This window comes from Acinonyx jubatus, chromosome D2 (genome assembly GCF_027475565.1).
Source record: "Acinonyx jubatus isolate Ajub_Pintada_27869175 chromosome D2, VMU_Ajub_asm_v1.0, whole genome shotgun sequence".
Taxonomy (NCBI): domain Eukaryota; kingdom Metazoa; phylum Chordata; class Mammalia; order Carnivora; family Felidae; genus Acinonyx; species Acinonyx jubatus.
Window position 1 is genome coordinate 78,268,581 of NC_069393.1, and position 22,453 is coordinate 78,291,033.

The 22,453-nt window shown below is 43.1% G+C and overlaps 1 protein-coding gene across 2 annotated transcripts; it reads right to left on the reverse strand.

Moving 5' to 3' along the window:
- Nucleotides 1-695: 695 nt before the first annotated feature.
- On the reverse strand, nucleotides 696-22,393 carry OAT (ornithine aminotransferase). Of its 2 annotated transcripts, XM_027063329.2 has the most exons (11): nucleotides 22,278-22,348; nucleotides 15,541-15,626; nucleotides 12,961-13,188; nucleotides 10,338-10,562; nucleotides 10,138-10,233; nucleotides 6,729-6,856; nucleotides 5,841-5,963; nucleotides 5,072-5,200; nucleotides 4,175-4,288; nucleotides 3,294-3,438; nucleotides 696-1,757 (listed from the first exon to the last, which is right to left on the reverse strand). In XM_027063329.2, the coding sequence occupies exons 3-11, from the start codon at nucleotides 13,157-13,159 to the stop codon at nucleotides 1,597-1,599; spliced, it is 1,320 nt and encodes a 439-aa protein (XP_026919130.1). In that variant the 5' UTR covers nucleotides 13,160-13,188; nucleotides 15,541-15,626; nucleotides 22,278-22,348; the 3' UTR covers nucleotides 696-1,596. The 2 variants fall into 2 exon arrangements, with proteins under 2 accessions (XP_026919130.1, XP_026919131.1); XM_027063330.2 differs by lacking the exon at nucleotides 15,541-15,626 and having other exon boundaries at nucleotides 22,278-22,393.
- Between the last annotated feature and the right edge of the window lie 60 nt (nucleotides 22,394-22,453).

Consider the following 22,453-nt stretch of genomic DNA (forward strand, 5'->3'; position numbering starts at 1 on the left):
ACCTGGGGGTGGCAGGGAGCCACGTGGCACTATTGCATTTAAAAGTTTAGGGACACCTGGGTGGCTCAGTCGGTTAAGCATCTGACTTTGGCTCAGGTCACGATCTCACGGTTCATGGGTTCAAGCCCCGCGTCGGGCTCTGTGCTAACAGCTCAGAGCCTGGAGCCTGCTTCGGATTCTGTGTCTCCCTCTCTCTCTCTGCCCCTTCCCCACTCGTGCTCTCTCTGTCTCTCAAAAAAAACATAAATGTAATTTGGGTTTTTTTGTGTTTGTTTTTTTTTTAATAGAAGTTCATCCCCAGGGCGCCAGGCTGGCTCAGTTGGTAGCACGTGTGACTCTCAATCTCAGGGTTGTAGGTTCGACCTCACACTGGGTTAGAGATTACTTAAAAATTATAAAACTGTAAAAAAAAAACAACAACAACATGAAAATAAAAGTTCATTCCCTTTGACCCAGCAATCCACCTCGAGAGACCTACTACAAAAACACCAACTGTATAAACATAAAGCAATCGCAACGAGCTTTGTTTAAAGAGTGAAAAATTGTGAACCATCCGAATGTTCCCCAATATGATTATAATATATCCACAAATCGTCACAGAATGAAATAAACTTATAATTACAGACATAGAAAGTATCCAAAATACTATATTCAAGAGGGAAAAAAAAAGAATAAAGGAAAAAAAAGTTCTGTAATAACATGCTTAATAAGGATCCTTTAATAAAAATAGTAAATACCAGCACATAAGCACAGGAAAAACAATCATTTTGAGAGAGGAAAAGGGAGTATAACAAAAGACTTTCTTTTAATAATTTCTGTTTCTAGATATCACCAAAGAAGCTGAAATGTTCTTAGAAAATACACAAAATAAAGCAAGGGAAGAACATTCTCAAGGAGCTTAAAAGCGTTGGGTAATCAGGAACAGCACACTGATCACGCTACAGACACTTTAAATATAAGCTTTACTTTAAAGCTCAAGAAAAACTGAAAATAATTTTTTTTTTTTTTTTTACAAATCGTATCACTTAAAACATAATTTGGGAATGTTAAACATGAATTCTTAGTTAAAATTGACATTCACAGGGTACATCTTGATGTTGGCCAATATGAAGTTTCCTTAAATCCAGTATTTTATATAAGCTTAACCACCAAGGCTTCCTAAAACTTAATGATTATAATTTAACTTTTTAAGGTTAAGCAAGTCTTCCACGTAACACCCCATATAACTTTTTCAAATACAAAACATTTGTGTCAGTAAAGAAATTATAAAAACATATAAATTATACCGAAGGGCCTGATTAAAAGGCTCTCTATATACAAGTAGATGTGTTTCATCTTAGAAAGCACACACACAGAGAAACTGAATCGAATATAGATGCCATTACATTCTCTTAGTCACGTTACATAGCAAACTGCGTGTTTATAAATGTCATTCTATTATGCATGAACTGAAAAAAACAAAGTGTATTTAAAAAAAAAGTCCTTGGACACTGGGGAGTGGACTGTGCCCACGCGAAGCACAGGAAAGCTACGGGACTTACAGGAACCGCCGTCTCTAGCTGGCAGCACTGGAAACACTGGAAACAGTCACCGCCCTCAGAAAGACAGGATGGTCTTGTTAATGATTTCCACGGACTCCTGAATTTCATCCTCCTTGATCACAAGCGGGGGTGCAAACCTGATGATGTCGCCGTGGGTTGGCTTGGCCAGAAGTCCATTATCTCGAAGTCGCAGACACACTTTCCAAGCATCACAATCTAAAGAAAAATGGCCCAACATGCATGCTGATCAAAGACAAATGTGTAACACTCCCCTGCAGGACGGATGGATGGTTAACACTTTGCCTGGCAGGATACAACACCCAGGGCCTACTAAAGAAAGACGGCTGGTGGTGCAAACTGGCTTTGCCCTTATCCTTAAAAATGAAGTTATTTTTCAGCAAGTGCATCACTAGGTTTGAACAGTAGGATTAGACATACGGTTTTGGTTGGTTTTTCAAAAATGAAAAAGACCAAGCAAAATTATGTGCTAAAGGCTGTTGTATTAATTATGAGGAACCGATGCAAAAAGAATTTGGGTAGGATGCAGAAGGAAACTGGCATAGAATGACCAATACCCCAATCCCAGTGAACACGACACATTCCTAAACCGGATCTGCTTCCTGAGCTCGTGGAAGGAGACTCTCGCCCCGTTATGGCACGACACTCAACCCCGGCTGCACATCAGAATCATGGAAAAAGGCATTGCCACCGCCTGGGCACCACCCCAGACCCGTCAAATCAGAATCTCCAGGGTGAGGCAAGTTTGAATTAACTCTTTAAAAAGTTCCTCAGGTGATTCTAAAGTGTTGCCAGGGCTGGAATCGCTGCTTTAAAAGGAAGGGTGAGGGGCGCCTGGGTGGCGCAGTCGGTTGGGCGTCCGGCTTCAGCCAGGTCACGATCTCGCGGTCCGGGAGTTCGAGCCCCGCGTCGGGCTCTGGGCTGATGGCTCAGAGCCTAGAGCCTGCTTCCGATTCTGTGTCTCCCTCTCTCTCAGTCCCTCCCCAGCTCACACTCTGTCTCTGTCTCTCTCAAAAATAAATAAATGTAGGGGCGCCTGGGTGGCGCAGTCGGTTAAGCGTCCGACTTCAGCTCAGGTCATGATCTCGCGGTCCGTGAGTTCGAGCCCCGCGTCAGGCTCTGGGCTGATGGCTCGGAGCCTGGAGCCTGCTTCCGATTCTGTGTCTCCCTCTCTCTCTGCCCCTCCCCCGTTCATGCTCTGTCTCTCTCTGTCCCAAAAATAAATAAACGTTGAAAAAAAAAAATTTTAAAAAAAAAGGAAGGGTGAGCACAGGAAAATCCCGCAAGGAGCTTTTGAGGGCTATTACAAATGAAACAGCAGCACACACTCAGTTAAGTGATCACCGTCATCATCAAAGTTATTACTGCTGCTCCTGCTACCTTTACTGAAGCCCAAAGGAGTGTGGGGAAGGGGGTGGATAGCAAAGAGGAAACCCTCCAGGAAAGTGCTGGGTACAGACTAACAGAAAGTAACTGGAAATCTACAAGTATTGCCGACCTAACCTAAGGCAGAATAACAAATGACATAACAGAACAAAAAATAGGTCAAAGTAGTTAAATCCTTCCTGTAGGAAAGGGCTCCATTTCCAAAGACCACTAATATAAATCAGGTGATACTCTGTCTAACAGACCTAGTCAACAATTTCAAACAGGGGAACCCAACAACCAGACAAAATATGTGTTTTCTTTCTTCCCATGAAAATGACATCTTGAGTAAAACGTTTGTGTCCGTACCTTTGGTTTCTCGAATAACAATAGCATTTAATAATCCTTTTCCCCTGACAGCGGTTACAATATCAGACGGCAGCTTCATGAGCTCATTCCTCAGGATGATACCCATTTTTTCTGCATTTTCAGCAAGGTTTTCTTCTTCCAAAACCTGTGTTTAAAGAGGAATTACACAAATGCTAAGACTACCTTGTTTTATGTTGTTCTTTAGTAGAGAACATGGACTATAAGCAAAGGAAGAGCATGATCAGATAAAGACTAGAGTAACTTAACTTTCATTTCTGTTTTCCAAAGCCTATACTGGTTTAATATCTAATTAAACATTTACAAGCTCAGATAGAGCCTTGCTTTAGTCACGAATCCATCCATCTGATTTTATGGCAAAAATAATAAGAATTAAAATTTGTTTAATGCAACTGACTGATATCTTTTCTTATTAGTTGAATAAGCCAATTGGCTAAGTTAACTTTAATTTTTAAACTACGATAGTTTCCTTTTGTTTTTCCCTTAAAAGTCCATCCTTAGAGATCACATAATTTTACACCTGTAGTAGGCACCTAAGGAAGAAGCGTAAAAGTGTTCAAATCTACAATCAATCAATCAATCAATCAATGCCTTGCAGGCTAGGGCTGGTCATAGGGTGAGAGCTCTGTGAGCCACCCAGGGCCTATGGGCCCAAAGCCCCAGGTGACTGCAACTCAGACACCCCCCGAGTATCCTCATCCACTAGACCAAGGTTAAATTACCGAGTGCCTTGCCCCTAAAGTCCTTCCTCTGCACCCCATGTTCTAGAATACTCGGCCATCTTGTGTATGTCTCATTACACCAACAGGCCACTTCAACACGACCTCCACAAATGGATACCACGCGGCTGGATCAGCCCTCACCTCCAGGGCCGCGATGGCCACGCGGCAGCCTAGTGGATTGCCACCGTAGGTTGACCCGTGCTCCCCCGGTTTAATGGTCAGCATCACCTCGTCGTCACACAACACCGCCGACACCTGAGAGAGAGAGAATTCGGTACCAACCAAATCATTTCTCAGACTAACCATTCCTGTTCGCAGCAGAGCAGGAACACAAGTGTTTATGAAGCGCGTACGAAATTGGACAGAAAGCTTCCCCAAACAAGAGTTACACTTCTTTCCTCGTAACTACCGGCGACAAACTGGCAATACCCGAAACACAGTGTAAGCACGTCAGGGCACTTCGAGGGCACAGAACCAGAGCATTTGGGAACCAAGAGGAAAGCGGTTTCTTCAACAATGTATTTTAGAATTCTTTCCACTTTCAAGGTAAAAGGCTTGGTTTCACTGCTTAAAAAACAATGTGCTGCACTGTGTTCAAAGCCCTTTACCTTTAACCCAGGACCAGTTACCGGCTCTGAAGGGCAAACCCAAGGACAAAACTACAACCAAACCTTCATTTTTTCCAACCTCTACATTAACCAGTCACGGTTTTACACAATTAGTCACGCTAGATTTCTGAACAATGGAAAAAAAACCTCAGGGGTCTCCAGGAGGACTTTTGGGATAAAATGTTTCTACCCAAAAGAAAGACTGTAGCAAACTGCCAGGCACACTCAATTCTGCAGTGGAACTTAACTAAGTGGGTCAACCCTGTGGCCTCGGAAATGTTTCTACCCGCGTGCCAGGTGACCTAGAGCACCGGGAGTGTAACAAACCAAGGGAAAGGCATTATTGTCACCACCAGCTGACGTAAAAATATCTTCAGGGCAGATTTCATGAGAGTAGGGAACAGAACAAGGGGCTGAGCATACAACTTACAGGGTATAAGCCGCCGGAAAGTGCCTTTCCAAGAAGGACGACATCAGGTCTGACATTGTCATGATCGACAGCCAGCCACCTACCAGTTCTGGCCAATCCTGTCTGTATTTCATCAGCAATAAACAGAACCTATTGGAAAACAACATAATACATTAATTATCAGTTTTGTTTCCATAGGGAAGATAGTGACCTCCTACCTTTCCCCACACAAATCTGTCATCCAGACATTCCCTCAGATACATGAACATCTTTTTAATTACCGACATAATTTCAACACCATCCTGTGAACATCCTGTAGACAAGCAATCATCTCCTGTGTCAGGCCACTCTCCCCAAGGGCCCATTCTGCTGTTCCGCACAGTAGAAAGTGAGCACTTTGGGGGAGAGGGGGACAGAACTACCCTCTGGGAAAAAATAAATTCACTTGCTTATTCCAAACACTTATTAATTAAATATTTCCTTCTTAAATCCGTACTAGCGTGGTGGGAAGAGGAGGAGAGGGACACAACCAAGGGTCCGGGGATGAGCACAGGCTGCTAGCGTGGAGGGAAGGAACCACAGTTGGGGCCAGGAAGTCTGCAGCTCTGCCTGGGCCCCGGGTTGGCCAGTGGCCAGAACCAGTAAAAAGTCAGCTTCTGGGCAGGCCGCTCATAGGGCATACTAGAGGGCTTCAGAATGAGGTCTCCCCCTAGTGGAAAGGGGATGCCACCTTTACTTCTCCCCTACCGGCCCAGCCCTGAGCCAGGCAGGCAGGTGCAGGGTACACGACCTGGTGGCGGGTGCAGAGCTCTCGCACGCCCATCATGTAGCCGGGATCGGGAACCACGACGCCCGCCTCACCCTGAATTGGTTCTACCATGAACGCGGCAACGTTTGGATCCTGAAGAACACGCTACAAAAAAATATGAATACACTTTAGTAACTTCCTTTTTAGCCTATTTGGAAATCTGAAAACACAGGCTGCATATATTTTTACGTTAAGTATGCAAATTAAAGTTTGACACTAACTTATATTCTGACTTCAAAGTATTCACATTTCTGACGTTCAATTACCAAAAGCTCCAAATACTTCAGCTTTAAGCTACTCTACCTTATATTTTCTGATATTAGTTTTAACTGTATAAAACTAAGACATTAGTTTTTATAGTAATTTCAGTGAGTTTTACAGATTAAAGATATTAGTTTCAAATATTTCAGTGAATCTTTTTATTTTACAAGTCATCTACTCATAATTTTATTTATTTTTTTTCTTAATTTCAAGTAATCTATACACCCAACGTGGGGCTCAAACTCACAACCCCAAGGTCAAGAGTTGCATGCTCCAGCCACTAAGCCAGCCAGGCGTCCCTCCACTCATAATTTGAAGCAGCTAGCTGAAAACTGAGTAATCTTACCTAATGAAGTAATTAAACACATACTACCCAAGGTACTCATGCAGGATACAAACAGCAGTTAGCTGGTTCTCAGGATTAGACCATGGCACCCAACTTCCCCATGTTGGAAACTAACTGACCATTCATTACAGAGACAGGTCTGCAACCCGGGCTCAACTTAAGTTAGATGTTCACTGCAGTCAGATACCTATTTTGATTCATACATCCTACAACTGTAATTTCTATTTAGTCTGCGCTAAAGCACTATGATGCTAGGGAAGTACCTCAAGAGCAGGCAGATCATTATACGGAATGATTTCAAACCCTGGCATAAATGGTCCAAAACCTTCGTAACTGGTTGGGTCTGTGGAACTGGAGATAGCAGACAGTGTTCTGCCCCAAAAGTTTCCAGCTGAAAAGGAGAAATAAATAGAGATGATTTCAAACGCCCAAGTTTAATAAGCACTTCCCCCCAAAATGCCTTAAGAAGTTTGATTTGTTAAAAAAATGAGGCCTCCAGTGAGCTTTCCTTTGTTAAAATAAACCTGATATTAAACACCACGGTTCACATGCACATGACCACCCAGGTCTGGCCTTGCAATTGCTACTTCAGGCACTCCTCTACTCATCTCCAGACTGCAATGTATAGACCCCAAGGATAAACACTTGTCTTTTCTTCCAAGAATCCCAAACCCTAACAACTGAGGCATTCAATACGTGTTTTTCTAGGCTCAGTGCATTTATGCTAGTGATAGGAGGAAAACAATATCCCCTATGGAGAATTAGTACATCCCTGTTAAACACCCAATACTCCAGAATGAATTTTAAATTTCATTTGCAGAAAACATCTTCAGGCAATCTAAACACTTTCAATTTTGCCTTCCTTGGTATTAGAATCTTTTATGTGCTAAATGACTAACGTCAGCCTTTGTTCAGGAACATCTTTTTACCCATTAATTTATTTCATTAATAAATTTGAGGCCCTACTATATAGGTCAGGCACTGTTCACCATGATAGAGTGGTCACCATGACTGGCAAGCTTCCTGCCCTCAAGGAGCTTACACAAATGCCAGGAGGGAAGAAACAGCATAACCTGAACCAGAGTAAAGCAAATGCATGAGATAATTTAAACTGGGTTAAATTCAAGCTAGGAAAGAAACAATGTAGAATGACAGCGAGGTTTGGGGGTTCTTTTTTTTAAATGTTTTATTTATTTTTGAGAGAGAGTCTGCGTAAGCAGGGAAGGGGCAGAGACATGGCGGGGACAGAGGATCCAAAGCTGATTCGAACTCATGAACCGAGAGATCATGACCTGAGTCAAAGTCGGATGCTCAATTGAATGAACCACCCAGACACCCCCGTTTTTTTTTTTTGTTTTGTTTTAATATCTTTCTGCCACCTGTGCCAGCACCAACTCAATTTAACCCAGTACTGAACTACTGTATTTTGGCTTCAAAGCATCTCTCAACATGACTCCTACAAAGGCTCTCTCACCTACAAGTGATCCCCACTCTACTTGTCCACCACCAATGGCACAGAGACTGACCAAGCTTGTTGAAGAGAAAAGGCACCAGGGGCACCTGGGTGGCTCAGTCGGTTGGGTGGCCGACTTTGGCTCAGGTCACGATCTCGCAGTTCACGAGCTCGAGCCCTGCGTCGGGCTCTGTGCTGACAGCTCGGAGCCTGGAGGCTGCTTCGGATTCTGTCTCCCTCTCTCTCTGCCCCTCCCCTGCTTGCACTTTGTGTGTGTGTCTCTCTCTCTCTCTCAAACAAATAAACAGTTGGGGGGGGGGGGGGGAGAAAAGGCACCAGTCAGACCAGGAGCCTATCTGCTCTCCTCCACTCAACCTCAGGAGTATCCTCTGTGACTCACTCTGCAGGTGCAAGGGACTTCCAGTTAGGGACGGTCTTCTTTGTCTCTCTACCCCCACTGACTCACCAGTTGCTTTCAGTGCTCAGGTGAAAACACCTTCGTACTTTTTGCTAATATGATAGAGACTGATACAGTCTGTTAAGAATGAAAATCACCAGGAATGCCATTGTCGTTTGCAAGAAACAGTTAGTTACACTGCCCTACAACTAAGGCACAAGATTTCCAAATGGCAAGTCACAGAGCTGAGCAAAGAGTTTTTCTTCTTTGGAAATAGTAATGTCACCCCTAAAACCAACTACACCTGCCCATCAGAATATTTAACGATTTCAACTACCATAGAATGAACTTTGACCATGTACAATGACAAATTTATCCACACTTTATGTTTTTAAAAATTAAAAATCAAACCCTTAGAAATAATCCTACAGAGGACAAACCAGTGGTTACTAGAGAGGAGGTGGGTGGGGGGATAGGTGAAATAGATAAAGGGGATCAAGAGTACACTTATTGTGATGAGCACTGAATAACGTATAGAATTGTTGAACCATTATATTATACTAATGTAACCACTATAACACTGTATATTAATTATACTTCAATTAAAAAAATGAGCAAAAAGTAAAACTAGTAATAATAAAAAGTAGGCAGGGGCACCTGGATGGCTCAGTCTGTTAAGCGTCTGACTTCAGTTCAGGTCATGATCTCTCAGTTGCTGAGTTTGAGCCCCATGTCGTGCTCTGTGCTGACAGCTCAGAGGCTGGAACCTGCTTCAGATTCTGTGTCTCCCTCTCTCTCTGCCCCTCCCCTGCTCACGCTCTGTCTCTCTCAAAAATAAAATAAACATTAACAACAACAACAATAATACATAAGCAGGCAAAAGGAAACCTTTGGAGGTGACAGAAAGGTTAACGGCATAGATCGTGGGTGACGGTCTCATGGGCATACACCTGTCTCCAAGCTCATCAAGTTGTATACATTAATTACGTGTACCTTTTTGTACGTCCAAAAATAGAAGTAAAATCTAAATAAACAAATAAGATGCCAATACAAGGTGGGGGTTGGAGAAGAGGAGGGTCAGATTACATCATCTGAATTGGTATTCAGTATTCAAGCCATTCCTCTCAACCATTCCCAGAAATATAGCCAAGGCAACTCCAGTCCTCTCTTCCACCAGCTTCTGAGAACATGATACAACAATACATCAAATACTAAGATTCAGACTTCGTGCCACACCTAGGACATGGCTCCTCTCTAACGTAACCCAACCTCAACAACCCGACAAAAATGCCCTACCAGTAAGACCATCTAATTAATGAGAAAACGGCTATGAAAAGATCAGATGAGCATGGGGCACCTGGGAGGTTCAGTTGGTTAAGCATCTGACTTTGGCCCAGGTCACGATCTCACGGTTTGTGGGTCTGAGCCCTGGGTCGGGCTCTGTGCTCAGAGCCTAGAGCCTGCTTTGGATTCTGTGTTTCCCTCTCTCTGTGCTCCTCCCCAACACGTGCTCTCTCTCTCTCAAAAAAAAAATTAAGAAAAGAAAAAGAAAATATTCAGATAAGCAGAGGAGAAATAAATCATATAGTCATTCATATTAGGGAGTGAGGAGTAGGAAGTTAATTAGCAGAGAAAAATCCCATTTATGTGGAAATACTTGGAAATAATCCCCAAAGAAAAAAAACTCTCGATTTTTATGATACATTCAGCAGATAGTATACCGTGGACGAGGCAAACACATGACAAATATTCTATCAGTAAATTAAAACAGTAAAAGCATCGTATGTTGACATCACAGAGGTTAATGCTGAGTATCACATACCTGCAAAAACCACCTTTGCCTTGTATTTTGGAATACCCTTAACAGTGTAGCCCCATCTACGAGCCAGTTTGCAAGCAGTCTCTCCAGCCTCCACTCCTATCAAGGAAGAAAAATTTTCAGTTTAAAAAAATGTATCTTAAATTATCAAAAAAGTAGTAAGATCATATCCTTGGATATTTAATGAAAAAAAAATATTTTACCTGTATTCATAGGAAGAACTTTGTGGTAGTTGAAAAGTTTCGTAACATACTCTTCATATTCACCAAGTACGTTATTATAGAAAGCCCTAGATGTTAAGGTCAGTTTGTCTGCTTGACTTTTCAGGGCATTCACAATCTTTGGATGGCAATGCCCTTGGTTGACAGCACTGTAAGCACTCAGGAAGTCAAAATATTTTCTGCCTTCTACATCCCATACGTAAATACCTAAATATATAAAAAGTTATTTTAGAAAACCACTAAGTTACAGGAAGTTCAAAGATTAAGATCGCTGGCAAGCCTTCTGAATACATAAACCTCTACTTAATTCAGAATGGTTGTTAAAGCAGGGTTTAGCTCATGCATAGTAAGGTTGGTTATAAATAATCTGGTTTACAAGGAATTACATTTTATCTGTCCAACTTGAAACTACACATTTAACAGGAACACCATTAACATGAAACGGTCTATAAACGGTAGAGCGAAATCTTTAATCCTAGAAAACTGGGGTTTGGAATTTAAAGGCAGAAGTTATACGTGACCTAAAAATCATGATTAGTTGACTGTAACCACCAAAAGAATGGGAATATAGATTTTCAAATCATACATCTAACTGAGAAGGATCTAGTATCTGACAACCCAATTCAAAAACGGGCAAAGAACGTGAATAGACATCTCTCGAAAAAAGATATACAAGGGGCGCCTAGGTGGCTCAGTCGGTTAAGCGTCCAACTCTTGATTTCGGCTCAGGTCATGATCTCGTGGTTTGTGGTTTCAAGCCCCACATCAGGCTCTGCACTGACAATGCAGAGCCTGCTTGAGATTCTCTCTCTGCCTCTTCCGCACTCATGCTCTCTCCCAAAACAGATAAACTTTAAAAAAAAAAAAAAAACTAAAATATCTCAGAGGCACCTGGGTGGCTCAGTCAGTTAAGCATCCGACTTCAGTTCAGGTTGTGATCTCACGGTTCTTGAGTTCAAGCCCCTCGTCGGGCTCTGTGCTGACAGCTCAGAGCCTGAAGCCTACTTCAGACTCTGTGTCTCCCTCTCTCTCTCTCTCTGCCCCCCCCAACTCATTCTCTCCCTCTCTCTCTCTCTAAAATAAACACTAAACAAACAAATAAATAAATAAAATGATAAATTTTAAGTTATGTACATTTTGTAAAAAATTTTTTTAGCTTGACTATAGATATTAAAACATATCAGGTGGCTTACTAGCTAACTTTTACCATGTATTCAATGTACTGTGTTAGTCGTCTTTGTACATTCTCATTAGAGAAAGAAAGAAAGAAAGAAAGAACGAACCTATTCAAAAAAAAAAAAAAACCACCCCATGAGAGTGTTACCACGCTACAGTACAAACATATGGAAAGAGACACTTCGATATGGAACTAGCCCAAGCTGCACACATGGAACCAGGACTTGACCCCAGGCACTCAGATTCCAGAATCCACAATCTGCTACTCCAAGAATATTTTTATAAACCAAACTGTTTCCAAATTTGTAATCTAGATTTTGCTCAAAATCCAGATCACAGTGCTGGTCCCAAATAAAATACAGCAAATGATAAAAATGTTTAATATTCATACATCATCTTCTGGCCCAAACCTAAGTAATAAATTTTGGTTTTATTAGGTTAGGGCTGTTATTTCAAAATGTGGATTAAATCACCATTTGGCAACTATCAGTAATCATTTATTCAGGCAGAGAATAATTAGCGGATGCCAAAAGTGTGAGTGAAACTTTGCAGTCTCAAGTCATGTCCCCACAAGATATTTAAAAGGGAAAAATATTAAGTTTGCAGTGAGGGAGGCTGGCAGACCCTACCTTGCCAGCCAACTCCAAACTGAGGTTCGTTCTACAACACTATTGGCCTGTACTCTTCAAGAACACCAAGGTCAAGAGGACAAAGACTGAGACCGTTCTGGATTAAGGAAAACTAAACAGACCTGAAAACTAAATATAACCCATGACTGGAGATTTTCCTTTGCCTACCGGACAACAAATGAAATCTGAATCAGGTCTGTAGATGAGAAAATGGGGTTGTTTCAGTGTTAACTTCCCAGTCTTGATAGTTACACTATTGTTATGTAAGAGAAAGTTCTGTAGCTCAGGAGAGACACACAAAGTATTTACGTATCAAGAGGCATCACGTGTCTGCAACTTCCTCTCAGTTCAGGAAAAAAACGCAGTTGTGTGTGAAGAGAAAGAGAAGATGAAGCAAAGGTGGTAAAATGTTAGCACTCGAGAAATCTGGCTGAAGAGTAAAAGAAAATTCTTTGCACAGCTGCTGCAACTTTTAAGCTTAAAGTTGTGCCAAATTAAAAGTTAAAGGACAAAAACAATAGCAACGGTCGAGTACTTTGCTTATGTATCTTACAGTCCCTCCTGGCAAGGTCCATCGTGACAAAGACTGAATAATGAAGTTCATCTTGTATTCCCCTCCATACCTAATACAGCAAGCACTCAATAAATGTTGAATTAACTAGACCTGTAATATAGAAATTAAATGCATCTGGGAAAACGTATACTGAGAAAATTTAAAAGCAATTTTTACAAAAGGTTTCAAGCAAAAGGGACGGGGGGGGGGGGGGGGAGGGCAGCAGGGGGATTAATTCAAAATGTACCTTTTCCTCTCTCCAGGGCTACAGGTAAAGGATGATAGTTGTGTGCACCATATTTAGATTCTCGCTCAAAAATGTAGTCAGAAGATGGAGGGCCCTGGATTGTCTTTTTAGTCGCAACAGACGTAGCAGAAGCCACTGAGGAATGAACTCCGCGACGAAGCACAGAAATCGTCTGCAAATGAGCTAGTTTGGAAAACATCGTGCCTTTCAGGGAGGAATACCACCCACCTGTCCGAGGAGAAGAGAAGGCAGTAAGAATAAGAATCTTCCCAGAGTCCACGTGTGTGGGCTCATCCCACACGGAGCATCTGCCACAGTCCACCAAAGCATCAAGACAACGAGCGAGGGGCGCCTGGGTGGCTCAGGCGGTTGAGCGGCCCCTCCCGATTTCAGTTCGGGCCATGATCTCACGGTTCGTGGGTTCGAGCCCCCACATCGGGGTCTCTGCTGTCAGCACTGAGCCTGCCTCAGATCCTGTGTCCCCCTCCATCTCTGCCCCTCCCCTCCTCACACGCTTTCTCTCAAAAATAAACATCTTTTTTTTAAATCGCAATTTAAAAACCATTTAGAGTAACACCTGACAAGCGCTACAGCAGGATGTGCACAAAGTACTACGTGCAAGGACTCCGAGAGAACACTAAGAAAACCAAAAAAACTATGAATGGGAGGTCAGAGGCTTTTACTGACACTCTACTGTGCCACTTGAGAGTTTTTTCATAAACACACACACTTTTTTTAAGTCCTCAGTGCTGAGGGTACGTCAAGGACAAGGAACTCACTCTGGGGGCCTCAGGCAAGGCTGCACAGCACAGGGGCTAAAGAGATGGGACCGGGTCTTGTGGACTTAGCCACGATTATACAGGCACTGCTGCGGGGCGCCTGGGTGGCTCCATCGGTTAAATGTCAGACTTCGGCCTCGGTCATGATCTCAAGGTTTGGGAGTTCGAGCCCTGCTTCAGACTCTGTGCTGACGGCTCGGAGCCTGGAGCCTGCCTCAGATTCTGTGTCTCCCTCTCTCTCTGCCCCTCCCCTGCTTGAGCTCTGTCCCTCTCTCTCAAAAATAAACATTAAAAACAATTTTTTTAATTGTTTTTTAAAAAGGCACTGCTGTGGGGACAGGATCCTTTCAGATGGACACAGACCCCCAGTAAGGAGACATCAGACAAGCAAGCAGCCTGCCCAGGAGTCATCCTGTCATGGGGAGGTGACGGAAGGACTGAGAAATACCTCGTGTACCGACTCCGTCCTTGTATGTAAGGAGTGAAGACACTGAGAAAGAATTTGGTTTCTACAAAGATAATAGGGACCATCCAAAAGGAAAAAAGGTGTAGAGAGGAAAAAGTGATTTATTGGGGGAAAGGAAGGGTGTTTTAAGTATAACACCAAAGACAGAAACTACAAAATGTAAAATCTGTTACTGAGCCACAAATATCTACAATTTCCAAAGGACAAAAGTATCATAAACAAAGGTTAATGGCAAAAAGACCAGGAAAAAAATCATTTGGTAATTTATAGTAACATTTGAATAGCTTTAACATGAAGATGAACTGATCAAAACATATATTACATGTCATATATTACATACTTTATAAATTATATAAAATACATATCATATACATTTATTTACACATGCACACACACACACACACACACACACAGATGAAAACTGGCAATTCCCAAAAGAAAGTCTACTCTGCCAGGATGGGTGTTTCTATAAAACTTATCCCCAAAAACCTGCCCTACAAAAGCAAGTATTGAAAGGAGAAAAAGGTAATCAGGAACTAGAGAACAAACCTCAAGGAGCTAAGAGTTTTAGTAACAAAATGTAAGCATCACTGAGCAAATTGACATTTCCTCACAACCTATGTATAGATTTCGGAGTCGCGGCTGCCCCCTCATCTGTCCCCACCAGCCCTAAAGCCAGCCCGGCCACAGAGCTTCCCTTAGGGCTCTGTATCCACCTGGACCGTTAATAGTCATCATAAACCGTGAAGCAAAGACTGAGGTATGGAAGAAGCTTGGAAGAAAAAGGAACATGGAGAAAATGCATAGCAATTGTGTCTGGGCAGGGGGTGAAAGATAATTTCAAGACTGGGGCACCTGGGTGGCTCAGTCAGTTAAGCGTCTCAGTCTTGATTTGGGCTCAGGTCATGATCTCGTGGTTCGTGGGATCCAGCCCTGCAATGGACTCTGCAGGACAGTGTAGAGCCTGCTTGGGATTCTCCCTCTCCTGCTTGTACCCTCTTACTCCCTTTCTCAAAAATAATAAACATTAAAAAAAGAGAGAGAGAGAGAGAGAGAGAGAGAGAATTTCAAGACTAGTAGAAAGTTGCCAAATACTAAGCATACTTAGTATGTCTATATTTATTTTTTAAAAAGACTAGTTAACTCATGTTTAGACAGAGTTCCATGAATGACAAGTCAAATCACACAGTCTCGCAGAACTCCACTTGAACTGCCAGATTGACAAAAATTTAATACTTGGAGCTTGGCTTCCCTTTCAGCTTGGCACGACCTGGTAAATCCTGTATGCTCAGGAATTTGCAATTACTAAACAAAATCCGGCACGCCAGGACTCACCAACTATCCTGTCTTCCCACAGTTCAAATTAGAATGCAGATTTGTGATCTGAGATCCAACGACGGTCTCAGAGGATCCGAGAACTCCTGAAATAAAATGCAGAATTGTATGCATAAGTGCATTTTCCTAAGGAGAAGGTCGCTGGCTTTCACCAGGTTTTATCTGAGAGAGGCATGTAGCAATAACAAAGTTATATAGGAACTAGCAGACCGGAGATAGCAGTCACAAAAATGCAAGGTCTAGCGATGCAAACGAGATAGAACTTCTTCAAAATACTACTGTGCAGTTTAAAACCTCCTCCTCCTCCCCCTCCACTTTATTTCTTGGCCTCTTTATGCTCTACTCAGTAAGAAATAATGTTCTATTTGACCACTAAAAAACACAATTTTTGACTTGATCAAATCAGCAATAAAACACGGCGTTCCATGGTAATACTTAAACGAAACACCATCTGAAAAGAATTATAGCCACAATCATAGCCTTGGAAGGGTCTGTCCTCTTAGACCAGTAATTTCACTCCTAAGATGCTACATTCATGGATAAAAGATGGTCAATAATTTGAGACTGGATCAGCATAATCACATACATAACAACGTGCTGTCATTTAAAATAATGATAGTGAGGGGCACCTGGGTGGCTCAGTCAGTTAGGAGTCTGACTTCGACTCAGGTCATGATTTCACAGTTTGTGAGTTTGAGGCCCCCATCAGGCTCTCTGCTGTCAACGCAGAGCCTGCTTGGGACCCTCTGTCCCCCTCTCTCTCAAAAATAAACAAAATCAATAAATCAATAAAATAATTATAGTGTATGACATGGAGGGATGTTTCAGGATATGTTTAAGTGAAGAAAAACGGATATACAAAACATTCAAGATCATATATAAGGAAAAACTACCTGAAAAAGGCACAAAAAAGTTCACTGTGGTTATCTTTCTACTATTCTGTACTTTCCATATTTTCTAATGATCATGAACTACTACATTTATAATCAGAAAAAAAAAGTTAGCGACACCTGGGTGGCTCAGTCAGTTAGGCGTCCGACTCAGCTTCAACTCAGGTCATGATCTCACAATTCGTGAATTCGAGCCCTGCACTGGGCTCTGCACTGACAGCACGGAGCCTGCTTGGGATTCTCTGTCTCCCTCTCTCTGTCCCTCACCTGCTTGCTCTCTCTCAGAATAAACTTAAAAAAAAAAAAAGAAAAAGAAAATTATTAAAAATCAAGCTGAGTTCCTGCCTAAGCTGTCACATTAGAAAGGTTAGGCAACACACAAAACTAAGGGGAAAATAAAGGTTTGAGAAGCTCTGGAAAAAATGAATTGTGGTTAAAAGAAAGGTAGCGTTCATTTCCCCTAGGAAGTGCAGCCTGGATTACAAAAATTAGGTCTAAAAGTTCATTTGTACGTAGGGAAGAGGGTCAAATACTAAAATAAAAACTATTCTCTATGATTTTGCTATCAAGGTCTGCAGCTCTGTGACTAGAATCTGGCAAAGAGGCACTACTAAACTAAGTGAGGTATTTAAAAAAAACACTAAAAACTCTCTTAACTAGCATGATTTTTTTTTAAGTTAGCTCTACACCCAACATGGGGCTTGAACTCACAACTCTGATATCAAGAGTCGCATGTTCTACAAAGTGAGCCAGCCAGGCTCCTGTTTTAAGTTCATTTTAAGGCATGTTTTAAGTTCATTAAGAGTCGCCTGGGTGGCTCAGTTGGTTAAGGCTTAGGTCATGATCTCCCAGTTTATGAGCTCAAGCCCCATGTCAGGCGTGCTGATGGTGCAGAGCCTGCTTGGGATTCTCTCTCTCTCTCCCTCTCTGTCCCTCCTCTGCTCTCTCAAATAAAACTTTTAAAAAAATTGTTTAAGTTCATTAAAAGGTTGATGCAGTATTGCAAGTGAAAGGAATCTTTGAAATTATCTAAATTCAATGGTCTCCTACTATTTACTCAGCTACTTTGCAAAAGAAATGGGACCAAATACCCATTTATCCGCAGAGTTCAATCTTATTTAAAACATAACTACAACTCACAGACAAATCAGTAACATTCAAAACATTGCTAATACTCATCCTTAAGGTTTTTAAAGATGAACTCTGGATATGCACCTGGAAAAAGTCTTGCAGTTGAAAGTGTGATGATGTAACCAGAATCCTGTAAACATATTTCTAGTAAAGAACCTTCTGTGGTCGAGTTACTATGCTCGGCACTATACAAGAAACCTTAGAACAGACTTAAGATGGGCTCAAAAATAGTATCAGTAATTTCCTCTTCGAAAAAGGATTAGAAAAGCAGGAGAGGAGAGCAGAAAGTCCAGAGTCTAGAGACCAGGATTTAAATTCTAGCTGAGCCTCTTCAAAGGACCTTTGGATTATCTTGAGCTTCATTTCCCCATTTGTAAAATGAGGTTGAAACCGCTCAAGGTCATTACTGAGGATTAAATGACATAATGTTAAACTGCCAAACTTGGCATAAATGGCCACTCAGTTCCCTTCCTCCCTTAAATCATAATGGAACTTGACAATTTCTACAATATAAAAATCAACATTGCCATGATTTCTTTTTTAAACCTCCCCAAAAAAGCCGGGGGGGGGGGGGGTGGGTGTCGCCTGGGTGGTTCAGTTGGTTAAGCGTCCGACTTCAGCTCAGGTCACGATCTCGTGGTCCATGAGTTCGAGCCCCACGTCAGGCTCTGTGCTGACAGCTCAGACCCTGGAGCCCTGCTCCTGATTCTGTGCCTCCTTCTCTCTCTGCCCCTCCTGCTTATGCTCTCTTACTCTCAAAAAATGAATAAATGTGAAAAAAAATTTTTTTAAACTTCCAAGAAAATTTTTTTTCTATTGATAAAAAATTAGAAACACAGATGACAAGAAAAATTAGCTGCAATTTTATATTTTGCAGTATAAATCTGTAGTATGCATAAATACTATACCCATTAGCTTTTTTTCACGCTCCCCCATAGAATTTACAACATAAGACCCCCCCGAAGACTCCCAGGAATTTTGCATGTTTTTGTCCCAGGTCCTAACACTTTAGGACACTCGTCTTCATGCCTGGCCCCCTAGTACAATCCCAGTAGGCTCCTTAAAAGAACAGTAACCATGTCTTTTTTTTTTTTCATTTATTCATTTTTTAGAGACCCAGAGCATGAGCGGGAGAGGGGTAGAGAGAGAGGGATACACAGAACCCGAAGCAGGCTCCGAGCCCAGTGTAGGGCTCGAACCCACGAACTGTGAGATCATGACCTGAGCTGAAGTCAGACGCTCAACCAACTGAGCCACCCAGGTGCCCCGAACAGTAAATAACCATGTCTTAAAACTCACTTTGCATCCCCAGAATCCAGCCCATGTTTGGACACTCCGCTAGCATTCTTTGTCAAATGAATGAGGTCATTCCTAAATACAGGTAGGACTCCTGAAGAAGTCAAGGCAGCAGAGAGAGCAAGGCCATCCAGAGGGCAGATAAAATCGTCCATCCCTGAGTTGAGTCTAGCTCTAGAGGAAGCCAGCATTCCCTAAGATACCACCAGGAGCAACTATAATCTTTCCATCAAGAGATCACTTCAACAAACCCAATTTCCCGCGTATGTGGAACTTAACGAACAAAACAAAGGATCATAGGGGGGGAAAGAGGAAAACCAAGAAAGAGACTCTTAACCATAGAGAATTAAACTGATGGTGAACAGAGTGGATGGGAAGATGGGTTAAATGGGTGATGGGGATGAAGGAGGGCACTTGTGAGGAGCACTGGGTAACTGTATGCCTGAAACTGATATTACACCGTATGTTAACTGGAATTTAAATTAAAACTTTAAATGAAAAAAAAAAGTTCACTTCATGAGATTTAATGGCCTTCAAGAGTCAAAGCAATGTGTATAACTGTGACCAGTCCAGGCTGTTGTCCTGCGTTTAACCAAGGCCCACAGTCAGCTGCTGGAGAAAACACATTGCGACTAACAGCAAAAATTTTAACACTGAGTGTTTTCAGTCATCTCCATAACTCCCAGTCTTTCTCCAAGCTATTATTACTCCTTTCCATCTAATCTATCCTGTCTACCTCAACACACACCTAAAACAGAATTTCCATAAAAGGCTGCATTTTGAAGAGTTAAGTCAGCAGTGCACTATGGGTTTTTAATTATGCTAAAAAAAAAAAAACCAGTGGAAGTTCATCAAAAAGCCACTAAAGGGGTGGGTGCGTGATGGGCATTGAGGAGGGCACCTTTTGGGATGAGCACTGGGTGTTGTATGGAAACCAATTTGACAATAAATTTCATATATTGAAAAAATAAAAAAAATAAAAAAATAAACCTACAAAAAAAATGCCACTAAAAACTTGCGGAGTAAATGTGGCTTTACTATGTTGGTCAAATATTTACTTTTCTTGAGGTAACCATTCACAAATGCAGTCCTTTTTTTACAAGTTCTGCCAACAAAAGTTTGAGGGTTTTTGTTTTTTTTTTTTTTGTACGTAATCTGGCTAAAATTCAACTCAAGTGCGTCACTGGCAAACACCTTGGGCATTACTACTGAAAAAGGACTGGTTCAGCCACACCACACCCTCCACACACCTCCCAAACCTGGTGCCTTCCTCTCAATATTAAAATATAGGAGTCAGTCCGCCCTCCAGAACTCAGTAAAGGGCATAAAATACGCACACAAGTGAATGTAACAAAGGCAGAGTATAGGGGGAAATATAAATAAGACAGCGTGAGGGGAAAAAGTGCCTTTTCAAGAATTTTTATTACAAAGTTTTACTTTAAAGTTATGCTCCGTCTGGGGGGGGGGGGGGAAGGGATGTAAAACTGATCTTCAACCCCAAGAAAAACTGTAAACCCAAAACAGTAAGTTTTATTTAAATCTTATTTTTATTAGAAGATTCTAACTTTCAGAACAGGATTCAGAGTACGTTTATCTCGATGAGCTCTGCATAATAAACGCAGCTGCTGAATCACCACATTGTGCACCTGAAATTAACAGAACACTGTATCTTAACTACACTGGAATTAAAACTTTTAAAGATGCTTCCAAAAAAAAATAAAAAAGACTCTACTTTCATACTGGGATCTTTTTCACAGTCCGGAACTAGATTCTCTGAAGATGAAACCAGGATATTCTAATGAAAGAAGTGTATGTGAGGGGCCTGAGAAAATTGAAACTTAAAAGCTTAAGTTACGGGAAACTGAAACCCAACCAAGCTTAACCAGCTTGTTCCACTTCTGTACAATTGCTTGGCGCGCCCATGTATTCCTGATCAATCATTATTGCCTGGCACAACCGTATATTCTTGATCAACCATTGTTACTTGGCACATCCGTGTATTTCTGATCAATCACTGTTGCTTGGCACATCCATGTATTCCTGATTTCCCCATGACTTGTTTGTACCTGTCTATAAAAGGGGTGTAAAAACTTCTCTCAGGACCTCTCGGCATCACCGGCAACGAGTGTGCGGAGGTCCAGGTTCGAACCTGCAATAAATGACCCTTGCTGCTTAGCTTTGACTCTGGACTCTGGTGGTTCGTTTTTGGGGGTCCCTTAAACTCTGGGCGTTTCATATGGTTTCTTTCAAAATAGGTGAAGTAAAGAATTTGGATCACAGAAGGGACACTTCCCGGTTCAAACTGAGAGAATCAGTTTACCGACAGAAACTCTTACAAACCCGGAGAGATTTAGAATTGAGAAAATTAAAGATTAGTAATTCCTTAAAGCTAATTCCTTTCAAACCCACTCCTTTTCTCCCTTAATTGATCACTTTATCAAAGAAACAAAACTGAAATCAAGAAGAGTTTACGGTGACAAAAAAAAAAAACAAAAACAAGCGAGGATCAAAGGTTCTTGAGAACAAGTGCCCCCACTGAATTCAACCAGAATTTACTGATGCTCAGCTCTGCTGGCAAAGGAACTCCAGGAATAAAGTTTTCGTGCCGAAAGCCCGGTTGGCCCCAATCCCTTGACACCATCCAATGAATCTGCACGTTACTGCAGATAAGCCTCTACTGCAATTTTTTATTCAGACACAGGCTGGAAAGAAAACGACGTTGGGGGAGGGGAGAGATAAGCAGGTTGGCTGCAGGGCCCAGGCGCTGCCCGGAAGGACTCGAACCCTTTTCCAGAGTCTCCATCAGCGCCCCCCGCCCCATTACAAAAGCCACCGTTTACTGAGCAGTTGCCCCGCACCCACAAGGCACCCTTCTGGTCGACCTCGGGAACCCAGGATACCCGCGGAGTCCGGAGCCCGTTCCCCACGAGCCGGCGCCCCATCACCTCCTTCTCGCAAACCCGGAGGTGCGCAGCCAAGGCGCAGAGACCCCGGGGAGTGGGGGGTCCGCGGCGCGGAGTCGGGGGCCGCTGGCCTGGAGGACCGAGGGCCGGCCCGGCTCCGCCCGCTCTGGCAGGCGGAGGTGCCACATCCCCAGCCTCTCTCTGCCGCCTGCCTCCCTCCCTCGCCCGCCCGCCCTCCTGCCGCTCGGGGCCGGGATGCGCCACGTCCCTGCCCGCCGAGGCTGCGCTCCGGCCCACTGCTCCCCTGCCCCGCGGTGCCAGCCGCCGGCCACGTAAAACGGCCGCAGAGGCGGAGCCTGCCCGCCGGCCGAGGCCCAGCGCGTCCCGAGCCCGTTACCCCCAGACCCAAGCCCCGGACCCAGGACCGAAGCCTCGCAGGCCGGCCGCCTCGCCGGCCGTCGTGTGGGGCGCCCCGGTCTCGACCCAAGTCCCGGCCCCGGAGCGCCAGCGCGGATACCTGGCAGCACCTCCAAACCCGGCACGGGACAGGCGGCGTCGACAGCGCGGCAGCGCAACGGCGGCGCGTCACAGAGCTTAAGACGCGGCTTCCGCCCCGCCCCCCGGGACGCCCTCGCCGCCCATTGGCTGGCGGCAGAGGGCTGGACACCAATCGCCGTGCGCCCGGCCTCCGCC